Here is a 13,719-nt window from a genome sequence, read left to right as displayed (position 1 = left end):
TTTAAATCTCATTTTGTTTTGAAAGGTTTTAAAGCTCGTTTTGTTTTTGAAAGTTTTTTGCTCGTAAAATTTAGTTAACTATATGTATTACTCCGTATCAAAATATATCGAGCTTTGTTTTGAAACCTTTCAAAAACAAAATGAGCTTTAAAACTTTTCAAAACAAAACGAGGTTACGAGTTTGTAAGAAAAAAATCTAAAAAAATGCCACGTAGGCAAACGGACATTTGAAATGCCGGTTTGGGGTGACAAGTTGCAAACCGGCATTTGAATGCCGGTTTCCCTATTTTTGTAAATTTGATTTCGAAAAACCACTTTTGTAATAAACCTTATATATAAAACTATTTTAAAAAAAATTCCTCGATTTCTATATGTATTCTATTCTATATATTCTATTATATTTCTATCTTTACCTTTATCACTATTAAAAGATATGATTTCCAATGAGAATACACTCACGGAATCACTGAGAATACAAAGGTTCAGAGAAAAATGACTCTTAATATATAAACTCAACTTGTATCGAGCCTAATATATAAAGTTCTACCTCAACCTCGGCTCTTTTAACTTTTAAATAAACTCGTTTTTCTGTTATAGTTGGCAAGTTAGACTAAAACAAGGAAGCAAAAATGAGTTCTTGACTGAGGTAATCTCACGATCGTGAGAATGTTGTCGCGACCGCGAAGTGATGCGGTCATAATTGGAACTTGATTAGGACTTCGTGCTATGTTTGTATTCGTCTTAGTTTATCACTATAAATATAACCTATCCATGTACCTGTAGCCTACGTGTACGAAAATTAATAGGGAAAATCTCCGGTTTGTGCCCGTGAAGTAACCCTTCTCCGTATTTTGGAGTTCGGATATAACCATGTTGAATTCCATGTCATTTATGCATTTATTTATCGTTCGTATGTTTTAGCTATTTCGTTTGTCTTACGTGGGCTATGCGATTGACAGATACGATCACATGTCTTGTTTGAGGTCCCACGAATCATAACAAGTGGCATCAGAGCTATAGGTTACAAGATCGGGCACGATGACGAATTGTAAGTAGGGTTTTCGATAAGATGATGATTAGAGATATATCATTCGATTATTAACAAAAGGCTTAAGGAATTAGTTTTGAATCATATATCAAGATCAGGTGACTTCGTTGGTCGCGATAAACTCATGAGGTATGTCTATGTATCCGGGAGAGTTGATCACACATGATTCAGGTGATGGTTCTTGAAAAGTATGTTGTAATCAGGACACTTATAGCATTATGATGGTAATTTATTTTTCACGAAGGGTTACAGAGTCAGGGTTAGGTCGATGGGTTCGTTGAGGATAGATTTTTGGGAGATCCTTGTAATTAGATCTGGGTTCTTATTCCTCGCTATCTCGTGCGAAGGAACGATTGAACAACATTCAGATGTTCATGCATAACTATAGGATAAAATTCATAGCGGGTACGTTAACCCTTAGATCGACTTGAATTTTGGGTTGTAGGTAACAGACACATGGTTCTACATGTGGTAAATATTTGAGGATGATCGGACCGTTGGATTTTTAGTTACGAATTTTTAAAGTTGTTGTAGTTTCTAGATGAGTATTTCGGGTTTGATTACGCGAGTGCGAGACAGTTCTCGTGAAACTTCAAGCAATACGAGTTGTGTTTTTAGAGATGCTGGTTTGTTACGGGAGCTCAGTAGGGTGGTTTATCTCGGATTTAGGCAATGTTGCAATGAACGGGGTGCATCGGTTTGAAAGTCGATAGTGGGAGTTATCAGGTTTGCATCGATTCCTTGTCACTAAGATATTGATTGTCAAAGGGTGTCGAATAAAACGCGTCGATGGTTTCTTGGGTTTTGGTTGATGGTTAAACAAATGGAGGGGGTTTTCTTCGAGGGTGATCAATTAGAAGTCTTTAGGTGATGGATGAGGTGGATTAATTTGTAAGTCCCGAAACTCGAGCTTTCTAGGATAGTTGAGGGTATCGGGAACTCAGAGTGAGTTTGGTAACCGACTGAAGGTATCAGGCTAGTGGGAGTTATAAAACTAGTGGGGTCGTGGAGATGGTTGAACGACTTGTTTCTCCAATGTTCTCAAGTTTAGTGTGTTGATTCCGGATAACACTAGCGCTTCGAATACTTGTTTTCTCTCTGATGGCAAAGTAATTTGCGACTGACCGATTGTACGAACCAAGTTTCTTCTCGAGTAGCCGTGGTTTAATTCTTACTCGTACAGTGAGAGTGTGCTTGGGATGAGAAGATTGGGTTTGTGAAGTTGATAGCTTTGAGGAGCCCAGTGTACCAACATGAAAGCGGAAAGTTGAAAAAGGTGGTAGATTCCAAGAAGGTGATTGTATTCTCACTATGATATCTTGATGAATAGTCTACAAAGGCATGCATTCACTTCTTCTATAGTTACTCCATATTTTCTTTCTTTTATTGCCTGTAAGGATCCAAAACGTATCGCCTCAGAGTTTTTCGGCCCGATTTCAGCTTGTTGCCTCTTGGGCTGTTGCCTTCTAAAACGTATCCCCTCCACGTGCTATGTGATCATCCTTTCTATCATGTCATTTTCTTCTTGACTTGAACCAATTTCGCTGGTTCCTCCAGTTGTTTGTCATGAAAAATTGAAATTCAACCTTCTGGCTCTCACCGGAGATTCATCCATCCGCACGTTTTCATCGTTTTCAAGGATATTCATATCCTCGTTAGTGGCTTCCGTGTTTATGACGTTAATTTTGGCTTGTGGATTCGTCTTATATGTCACCGGTAGAGTATCTTTACTTGCCATGGTTTGGTCTGGCCAGATGCTCCAGTTTTGGGTGTCGAACCGCTATTTGAGACTGTTGAGTCGTTCGTATCTTTTGACAGCCCCATTTGATCAAGCGTAAAACTAATGGGTTTTAGTTCGAGTGCTTAAATTGGGAAAAAAGTGGTTGATAGATTGTTTTAACTCCGGCAATCGTGCAAATCCGATCGGAATTTTGGTTCACGAGCACGTAAAACAATTAATCGGATTAATCTACTCGATTGTATCGAGTAGATTAATACCTTAAATGGATTGAACTCCGGTGATAACCGAAATTTAATGTAAGTGACTCTAGATGATTTTGACAGAGTAATGGCGTATTGATTGTGCGTTAATAAATTGTTATGTAATGAATGACCCAAGGGGTGTATTTGTACATGTCTCTTTCATGGTTGTGGTGTATTTGTACATGTCTCTTTCATGGTTGTAACAAAACATCGTAACAAACTTACCTGAAAATACGGGTTGGTGTGGCACTCGTGCTTCATTCGTGTGTTAAAGCCTAGATATATATGGTATCGTCTGCAGGTTACATGGTATCCTGCACACTTGGCTAAGTAGAAGGGCTTATGTGTAAATACATCCTTAAAATCGTTAAATGTTTCTTCACGACCCTCTTTATCCGGATGGTCTTCTACACGAATTGCATGTTAGAGTTACAACTGGCGCTTTCCATCCGGCTAGCTTCTAAATGGCTTACATTGCGTTTTATTATTTATCCGGTTCTTACCCAGACGGTTTGTATGTCAGTCTTTTGCCCACCATATATTTAACTGGCTAGCTTCCAGATGGCTTGCATCTCACCATTGTGTCCGGCAGTTTTTAACTGTTGTCTTGATTTCAGCCGGTAGCAGCACATATTTTTGAATTCTTTTGATGTTTTATGAAATATAGGTGGGTAAGTCTTATACGAATAAGACTTATTTGATACAGATTAAATATGCATATCATCATATACATGTGTGAATCTGTACATATCAAGCTGATGTTCACGGTTATATGTGCAACCATACGGATCAATGATAGATCGGTACAGATTGGTCGACAGGTACTATAAATAAATGGGTTCCAGATTCCAAGTCAAGGTTACACACCATAATACAACTCTAGCCGTATTCCAAGTCTATCAGTCGTCCAACATCATTCTCAGTCGATTTACAAGTCCAACAAGTTCATCAATAGGTGAATCGATCTAGTCTTTTTAAGTATTTTTGATATAAAACACAATATCGAAAATTCGCAGTTGATATTGCATTAACGATTGATTATTACTATTTAATTAATCCATCATACAAAGATCCAGCTCCAAATTTAAAAAATAAGCTTTTCAGCCGTAATTTTTTATTCTTTTCTTGTTAAAAAGGATACTCGTCTAAATTTTGGTTACTGAAGAGTCGTTTTGTAGTTTCAGTGCTCTTCAACCGTTTTGACTTCCATCATTATCATTACTATTTACTATTTATATTCCCTCCCTCTGTCCGCAACCAAGCCTCCTTCTCCGAAGTTTCAATAACTTTCATCTCCGTGGTGATTTTAAGATTTTTTCTGGTATTTTCTTTTGCAACTTGTCAATTAATTATATGCTTGCTAATTGTTGTTTATTAGGCAATTTACTGTAATATTAACATACTTTTGGTATATATAGACTGTGATTAATCGGATCATCCATCACCAAATGCTCTTTTGATCTGTTAAGTTGTAATCTGTATATCCTTCTCATCTACATATTTCTTAAACATATTAACTGATGTTTATAAGTTATGGATACATGACTATTTAATACTTGATACAGTTCAAAGTCATTTCATTGTTATACATTTTGTTCAGTTGTTCAATATTATTAAACTACGAATCAAATTAATTTATAGGTATTGAGAATAACTTAGAATATATTACTACTGGGCCGGGTTGATTGCAGTGGCGATTCCAGGATTAAAAGTCAATGGGGTCCCGATTTTTTTTTCCAGGAATAATTATATTTACATGATATTTTAGTGGTAGTTTACCTTCAATAACCTACAAATTCGAATAATATATGGGGTCCGAGTAGTTAAATTTAGTGATGTCTTATACAATTTAAAAGAAAATTATAAATTTGAAAAATACATGGGGTCCTTTCAGTTAAATTTAGTGGTGTCCTATACAATTTAAAGGTTATTTTCTACTAAAAATTTTCAAACTAGTGGTGTCCCGTGACCCCACAGGTATACATGTAAAGTTGCCCCTGGTTGATTGTTACTATGAAAAAGTCTACTGATCTGCGTATACTAGAAATATCTGGAAATGCATGTTTTAAAGAAACACAAAAACAAAAGTCTAAGATTAATAGTGACATAACTTGGATTTCTGATCATTGCTAATTTGTTTAGTACATTTTTCATGAACAATTGTTTTTAGATTATGGTATTTTTAGTGAATTTCATATGCTGCTATAATATGTATGTGGCTCAAAATTGGCTTGAAATTTGTGTTGGTTAGATATTCGGTATGGAGGGAAGTTTATTTGAGATAAATGTGGAATCTGCTTCTCCAAAAACTCTAGTTTTGTTAGGAAGAAAGGGTAATGGGAAAACAGCAACCGCAAATAGTATACTTGGAATGCAAATATCTCGATCAAAACACGATATTTCTGTTCTAAAAAGTACAACCGAGCTGCAGCCGGTTGGTTTGGAAGCTGACCAGATTTATACTGTGATTGATACTCCGGGTATCATTAACTATTTTATGATATGATTTTTTACAATGTAGGTCTAAAAATATGAATGTCTTAAATTATGGAGTACTAATTTTCACCCTTTTCTAATTACTGCAAACAGGATTATTTGATCCTGCTGTTGGGATCGATGTTACTGCGAAGCAGATAATCAGTTGCATCAATAAGGTTGAGATTGGTATCCATGCCTTTCTGGTTGTGTTCTCGGTTCGCAGTCGGTTCTCGAAAGAGGAAGAAGCTGCAATAAGTTGTTTGCAGACTTTTTTTGGAAGAAAGATTTTTGATTACATGATTGTTGTTTTCACCGGCGGGGATGAATTGGACGCAGATGAGCAGACATTAGAAGATTTTCTCCTTGGATGTCCAAAAGCATTGAAGGTAAAGTATGCATAATTCTGTTTCTTTGAAGACAATAACTTTAACCTTTCCATATACTTTTTTTTTGAAAAGCAAGAAATTATCATTATCATTACTATAAAAGTGGATTACAAAGGACCTATATAAACTAAACATCGAGAGTTTCGTTAATCTAAACTAATGGAACAATGGGAATTATGACGAGCTAAAAAGATACAAATTACGAGTGTATGAGCGGCTATTGGACTTGTAATCAAGCAGGGGGGGAGAAGGAGCTAACAGTGATGAATTCGACAACAAAGTTGGACCCAACCATCCCATTTAATCAAGCCACACATAAACCAATAATTTGACCTTTTGGATGATACTCTGATGTACGTTCGGAAACTCATCCAACTCCAACCCGTTGTGGTGGAGAAGAGACATAAAACGAGGGATTAATTAGCCATTGATGCCATTCCATTGATTTCTTTTTTGCCCGTTTTGAGATCCAGCTAAAGGATAGTGTTTGAATTTCGGAAATGATGGTTGCGGGGACCCATTCCTTCTTTGAGAAGACCATTAAATTCCGGTATTTCCAAATTAGGTAGCAAGTGGTCCATTTCGTGGCTTGCCAAATGTAGTTGCCGATAACATTACTTGTGAAGGATTGGTTATTAATAATTGCATCATCTAAAGACATGTTCGAAATAGGCAGTTGGTTCCACCAGTTTAGTACGTATGTCCAAATGAGGGTAGATTTGGTGCAATGGACTAGGATGTGTTCGGTGGTCTCGATTTGGTTGTTACATAGTGGGCAAAGTAAGGTGTCAAGGTCAATTCCGCGATTATCGAGTTCGGCTCTAACCGGAATCCTATTTTGCATGGAACGCCAAATAAAAATGCCTACTTTTTGGGGGATGAGTTTGTTCCGTGGTAAAGATAAGGTGGATGCATTCTGACCGTATTTTAAGTTGTTGATTATTTTCGTGAGTGAATAAGTTGTGAAAGTCCCGGAGGTATCTAAAGTCCATTTCCAGGAGTCGGGTTTGTCGGATAATGAGACGGTTGTGACTAAGTTGTTGAGTTCCATAAGTTCGTTGGAGGTTCGGCCAGTAGGTGTTCGTGACCAACACCAATTACCTTGATTAAAAGTGTTGTTAGATACAATTCTGTCCGCGACCGTTGAGTTTTTGTTTGTTTCTAGCATGTAGAGTCTTCGGAATTGGGAGCTAAAACGTTCGGATCCGCACCAAGTATCATTCCAAAATTGGATGCTTTCACCGTTGCCAATGTTTTTAGCGAAAGAAGTGGAGAATCCAGATCCTAGATTATCCGCAATCTTACCGGCTTTGATGATCTCTTTCCAAATGGTACGTCCTGAAACATTAAAACAAGAAACATTAGTGTTTAACCCTCCCCCCGCCCCGTAGATGCTTGAGATAATTTTGACCCATAAAGCATTTTTTTCGTTTAAAAACCGCCACCACCATTTACAAAGTAGTGAGATATTTTTGCTAAAGAGGGAAGCAACGTTTAAGCCTCCTTTGTCGTGTGGAAGTAGAATTTGATCCCATTTAATCCAATTAATTTTATTATCAGATTCAGACCCACCCCAGAAAAATTTACGTCTTTTGCTTTCGAGTGTCGTAATGATGGTATTCGGGGCGTGAAAAAGGGAGAAGTAGTATAGTGGGATACTACTGAGGATGGATTTGATTAAGGTCAAGCGACCACCAAATGAGATGGTTTTTGCTTTCCAATCAGAGAGCCTCTTGTCAAATTTTTCGACAATAGGCTTCCAAGATGAGACGTTGGATGTGGGAACTCCGATGGGGAGTCCGAGGTATATGAAGGGGGATGTGCCGGCCGAACAATTTATATAATTGGCCATTTGAACTGTTTCGGTTTTTGGGACGCCTATCCCGTATAGATTACTTTTTTTGAAATTAACTTTTAATCCTGAGATTTTTTCGAAACATTTGAGAAGTTTGGAGATATGTTTTGCGTTTCTTTTGTTCCATTCACCGAAGAAGATAGTGTCGTCGGCGTATTGTAAGTGGGTTACACATACGTTGTCACGACCAACCTTAAGTCCATGAAGGTGTCCATTGGAAAGTGCCCTTTTGGTCAAGATATTAAGACCTTCGGCAACTATGATGAAGAGGAATGGGGAGATGGGGTCTCCCTGTCTAATCCCACGTTCCGGGATGAACTCTTGAGTGGGGGAGCCGTTGATGAGGATTGATATCGAGGATGATGTGAGACAAGCACGTATAAAACTGATCCATTTAGGCCCAAATCCCATACAGTGCATAGTGTTGAATAGGAATTCCCATTCGATACAGTCGAATGCTTTTTCGAAATCGACTTTGAAGACGAGTCCTTTTTGTTTTTTGCGTTTTAGCTCATCTATGATTTCGTTTGCAATTAATACACTGTCAAGTATATTTCTACCTTTTAGGAATGCCGTTTGTTCGTTACCTACTACCTTGTGGATTACCTTAGATAGTCTGTTTGATAATATTTTAGTTAGGATTTTGTAGTAACTTCCGATGAGGCATATGGGACGGTATTCGTTAAAACCTATTGGGTTGGGTTTTTTAGGAATGAGCGTGAAGAATGAGGCGTTACAACCTTTGGAGATTTCGGAAGTGGTCCAAAACCAATTTAGGGCATTGGTGAGGTCGTTTTTGATTAGGACCCAATGTTTTTTGAAGAATTTCATATTAAAACCATCGGGGCCTGGGGCTTTGGAGGATTCACATTCCATGAGTGCGTCCCAAATTTCTTTTTCGTTAAATTGAGATTCAAGAAGAATGTTGTCGGATTGTGAAATATAATCGAGGTGCGGGGCGTTGTCGAAAGAACAGTGATTGTTAATTTTCTTGGATTTAAATATGGAATTAAAATATGTGAAAGCTTCTTGTTTTATTGTGTTCGGGTCTTCAGACCATACTCCATTTTTTGAGACTCCGCGGATATTATTTTTGTTGGCTCTACGTTTGATGTAGTTATGGAAATATTTAGAGTTTTCGTCGCCTTCGAGGGCCCATTTAATACGTGATTTTTGTTTTAGCATTTTTGTTTTTATCTTTTCTTTTTCATTGTGTAACATTTTTTCTTCAAACCAATTATTTTTTTCAATATCGGTTAATGTGCGGGATTCGGCTGTTTCTTCCCATTTACTTGCAGCCCTTAGGTGGTTAGCGATTTGGGTGTCGATGTTATCAAGTTGGGAGCTATGTCTTTTTAATTCCATTTTAACGTTTTTTAATTTGTTACGGAAGATACAATCGGGACGATTACCATTAACCGGGGTTAGCCATGCAGTTTTAATTATGTTATCAGCATCTTTTAATTCAAGCCATGTGTTGAAGACTCGAATGGGTTTGGGTCCAAAATCGATGAATGAATTTTTTAGTATTATAGGACAGTGGTCGGATAGTTCACGGTCGAGTGCTTTAGAAGTTATGTTGGGCCAGATTTTTAGGATTCCACTTGTGACCAAAAAACGATCGAGTTTGCTAAATTGCATTCTTTTTTCACAAATTCGTGTGTATTTTTTGCCACCTAAAGGGATGTCGATTAGACCGGTGTTATTAATGAAGTAATTGAAATTATCTGCCCAAACTTGATTGAATTCACAATTCATTCTTTCATTTTTATTTCTAACTTCATTAAAGTCACCGAAAATAATGAATGGAATGTCAAGTGAATTAGTGAGAGAAGATAATTCATTCCACATTCTTAACTTTTTTGGATTGGAGTGTGGACCGTAAACATTGATGATAGCGATTTCCGTGTCATATCCCGCCCATGTGCCTTTTATTGCTAAAAAGAATTCGCCTTCGATGGCTATGTCAAAATTGAACGAATTAGTGTCCCAAATAATCATGATACCACCCGACGCTCCTAATGAGTCTTTTTGAACGAATTTAAAATCGGAATTTCCCCAAAACGAATCGATTATGTTATCTTGCGTTTGACCAACTTTTGTTTCTTGAAGTCCTAGGATAGTAGGTTTTTCTTTATTACAGATACGTTTTAGCCATTCTATTTTACTTTCTTGTCCAATACCACGAACGTTTAATGAGATTGTACACATTTGAGGGTTATTAATGAACGAAAGATTTGGACGAGGGGTTAGTTTTTGTTCCACCGAATGCCAATGGTTTGGCCGAAATCATTTGTTCCAAGGCTACTTTCTAAGGTTGTGTCAGGATTTTTCTTGTTACTTTTTAAGGAATCGGATGTTTTCTTTGATTTGTTAAGAACGGAGGTTGAGGGTGGTTTGCCTCTTTTTGATAGTTGAGATAATCGAATCTTTTGACCGCTTCGGGCTATTTGTTTAAGTTGGGGGAATTTTAATTTGGAACCTTTGTGTGTATCTTTTTTATTATTAGTGGTGTTATCAATGGGTTGATTTGAAGAGTTGGGTTCGGCTAGTGTGCTTGGGGTATCATCGTTTAGGGGCTCATTGGTTTTAGACTTTTCATTTTGTTTATTGGACCCGTTTTGTGACATGGGTTCGTTTTGAGTCATGGTTTCAATGGTTTCACTCTGATTAATGGGCTTCGATTGGTTGTGGGGTACGATGGCTTCGGTATTAAAGGTTCTACTCGGGGTGTCTAGAATGGGCTCGGTACCTATGATGGGCTCATGATGTATGTTGGGCTCATTATCAATGGGATCAGTGGGGGAATTGGGTTTGGGTGCAGAACTGTTAATGGACTGCTTGTCAATAGCTACCGAGAGGTATGATAAAATCGAAGCCTGAACATAGGATTTTGAGTGATCTTTTTCGTTACCAGTTTTAATTTTTTGAGAATCATTTGCGTTATTATTTGACTTAACGTTGGATGAATCAGCACCACTAATGTTAGTTTTATAACTTTTAGTTTCAACACGTTTAGTAGGCCGAGGCGTTGATTTTGTGTTTGGGTAATTGTTTTCTGAGTTTTGGTCAGAATTGTTGGCCGGTGCATATGTGTTATGTTCGGAGTTAACGACTGGGGTGCGGAACGGGTCCGGTTTGGGTCCAAAATTTTCGATGGATTGGTCATCGTTAAGCTGAGATTCTTCGTCAGAGAAAGTTAACTCCGAATCAGATCCTTCATCCCACTCTGAGTCAATTTCGTCATTTAGATTAAACAGGGTCACATTATCACATTCAATAATAGACACAATAAAATCATTCGAATCGTGTGAGATGCGAACCTGTTCGTGTATAGGCGTGGAGGATTTGGTGATGATAAGAGCGGTGCCGTAGGTGAGGTCTTGGTTTTCTTTCTCGTCGATTGAGCAATTGTAAAGTTCAATAACCTCCCCCCAATTTGTTGCAATATCACGAAAAGTTTTGTCAAACCAACCGGTTACTGGAACTCCGGTGATGTTGATACAAGCAACTCGATCAGACGATTTGTACTCCACTGGATCCCACGGAGTAATTGCTTCTAACCAATTCCATAACGGGTGTTTCTCGTCATATAACATCTCCAAAGCAGCTAATTTGTCTTCGTAAATTAACATGATGTCAAGACCGCCGAGATATTTAATGGAGAAACCGTTTATGTTTTCGTCACGGCAGATTTCACAGAAATACTCAAGATACTCGATATTTTTAACTTTACCGATGACCGCGTGCCCTAAAATGTCGATGTGACTTTCAGCCGGCTGAAAAGTGATTACAGGTAAGTTCTGCCTGCTGGAGCTTTTGTTGCTTATCACATCGGAAAAACGTCGTTCGTCAATTAGTTTACTGTTGATAGGATGTGATTGATAGACTTTGGGCTTTGAGATATTGTTAGCAGGAGTGGTACTGGTTTCAACTCGATCCCACGCCTTATATACTTTCAGAAGAAGATCACCCGCAACAATAAGGCTGAGACGCTTGGCCATGGTTTCTTTCTGATATTCAGGCACATTATGAAATCTTGCAAATCCAAACCGCTTGCCATTTTTTAGGGTTTTGTTTGGGATGTACACTTCTTTAATATCACCATATTCTTTGAATAAACCCCAGAAATCCACCGATCCCCAATCATCGGGGAAATTATAGAACATGTAGGAGGTAAGACGGTCAACTGATTGTTCGGATTGTGAGGTTGTAGAGTTGCCGTGTTGTTTGATTAAGCCTTTATAGTGTTCTTTTTTCTTGAATTGCTCGTAAATGAAGTTTGAAGTCGGGTGTAGATAGGATGTACCGTTGTTAGATTTCCGATTTGGAGTAAGGTTAGGGTTTGTGCTGTTCAGAATTGTAGGTTGTGGAGGATTGTTGTTGGTGTTTTTCTTGTTTTTATTAACCTCGACCCAAATCCCTTCGTTGATTGGCTGGTATTTGATGTGATTGGTGTTTTCCGGCGGAAGTGGTTGTCGACGATGGAGAGGTGGTGGTCGGAGGTTGAGAGGGGGTGGTCCAGGGGTAAAGGGGGAAGTAGGTATAGAATACATATTAAATCTAAGTGAGACGGTAGTAAAATAGAAAGAAAACGGTGATCGGATTTGAGATAGGTGACGGAAATTATGCCGGTAACCTTTCCATATACTTGTTATTATAAGAATATCAGAACATGGTTGTTCATCCTTTTATTTTTTAAATTTAATTATATTAAGTAACACTTTTTTAGTGTTGTTAATTTCAGGAAACCCTTAGTCTGTGTGAGAATCGTGTTGTCTTATTTGACAACAAGACGAAAGATCAAACTAAGAGAGCTGATCAGTTAGAGAATCTATCTTCTCTTGTAAAAATGGTGTCAGGAAAGAACGGTGGAATGCCGTATAACGATGTGGCGTTTACTGATTTTGAGGTGAAAGTGATCATTGTTTGTCACCATCTCACTGCAAGTGTATCCTTGATTGATTTTGTAAGGTGCTTATATTAGTCATATAAATATCAATAATGTTCTTTTCAGGAATTCGCGGAAAGAATTCAAGCTTTGAAGAAGACTAGACATGATGACGTGGAACATGATACGTCAATGCTGAATTATCAGATGAATGAGGAGCAATTTAAGCATGTATTTGAAAAGGTAATCAAATTTACATTATGTCAAAGGACTCTCAATGGTTAATTGTTTACTTTATGCTGTTGACTAGTTATCTATCATGTTTTGATTATATTGTGTTGTTTTGTGATGCGTGTGTTGATGTATAAAGTATTGACGTCAATGATGTTTATTAATTATGATTAAATATTGATGAAATGTAATTTTGGTGGTTCAAACAGCTGGTTGAACCGCATATGAAGGAGACAACTATGAATCTTGAACGCCAATTGGTAGAAGAACGGGATGCACGGGTAAAGGCTGAAGAGAACGCTAAAGCTGCTAAAGAGCAGTACGATGAGATGGAACGTTATCTGCAAATGGAGGATTATGATATAAGAAGGCGAAAGGAGCAAACAAGATTATTTTCCATGTGCGTTATCTTGTAATTTAAATGTTGTCTATGCAACCTTTGTGAAGTTTCAATGAGACTGTTTTCAAGACTTGAAGCAAGTATTGATGATTTTGGACATGTTTTTTTTATACATATCTAACAATGCTCAACTTTGTTCATTCGAGCAAAGTTTTGAAGTAAGTTTCAAGTCTTGCAGCACGGTTCTTTGACTGGTTTGGTTTTGGTCTTAACGATATAAAACGACTACTCAAATTAAAACATTTGTTGATAAAAAAAATTAATGAATTGAATAATAAAGAAACAGCGGTACATTTATTTATTAAAGAAAAGCTTTTTGTTATGAAATTTTAAAAAAAAATCTTTATAGAACAGTAGTTGGCTCGGTCAAATTAGAGAAGTCAGACTAAGATTAGGGGAAACGATACTAAATTGGTAATGTGATGAAAACCCAAGGATCAATAATTC

At 37.5% G+C, this 13,719-nt stretch overlaps 1 protein-coding gene across 1 annotated transcript; it reads left to right on the top strand.

Annotated features, from left to right (window-relative positions):
• Positions 1-3,762: 3,762 nt before the first annotated feature.
• Positions 3,763-13,288, top strand: LOC139890329 (immune-associated nucleotide-binding protein 1-like). The gene is made up of 6 exons (XM_071873217.1): positions 3,763-3,852; positions 5,283-5,511; positions 5,621-5,895; positions 12,498-12,662; positions 12,768-12,884; positions 13,082-13,288. The coding sequence occupies exons 1-6, from the start codon at positions 3,763-3,765 to the stop codon at positions 13,286-13,288; spliced, it is 1,083 nt and encodes a 360-aa protein (XP_071729318.1).
• Positions 13,289-13,719: the final 431 nt, after the last annotated feature.

Source organism: Rutidosis leptorrhynchoides, chromosome 2, assembly GCF_046630445.1.
Source record: "Rutidosis leptorrhynchoides isolate AG116_Rl617_1_P2 chromosome 2, CSIRO_AGI_Rlap_v1, whole genome shotgun sequence".
In the NCBI taxonomy this organism is placed as follows: domain Eukaryota; kingdom Viridiplantae; phylum Streptophyta; class Magnoliopsida; order Asterales; family Asteraceae; genus Rutidosis; species Rutidosis leptorrhynchoides.
Note: the sequence above shows the minus strand (reverse complement) of the source record. Positions and strands in the feature narration are given on the sequence as shown.

What these genes read in the sequence shown, in the direction of transcription:
- LOC139890329 (XM_071873217.1), top strand. Translation starts at nt 3,763, where the DNA reads ATGTGTGAATCTGTACATATCAAGCTGATGTTCACGGTTATATGTGCA. An exon ending in TACTGTGATTGATACTCCGG is followed by an intron (nt 5,512 to 5,620) that starts GTATCATTAACT and finishes TACTGCAAACAG; the next exon opens with GATTATTTGATCCTGCTGTT. An exon ending in TTAAGCATGTATTTGAAAAG is followed by an intron (nt 12,885 to 13,081) that starts GTAATCAAATTT and finishes TGGTTCAAACAG; the next exon opens with CTGGTTGAACCGCATATGAA.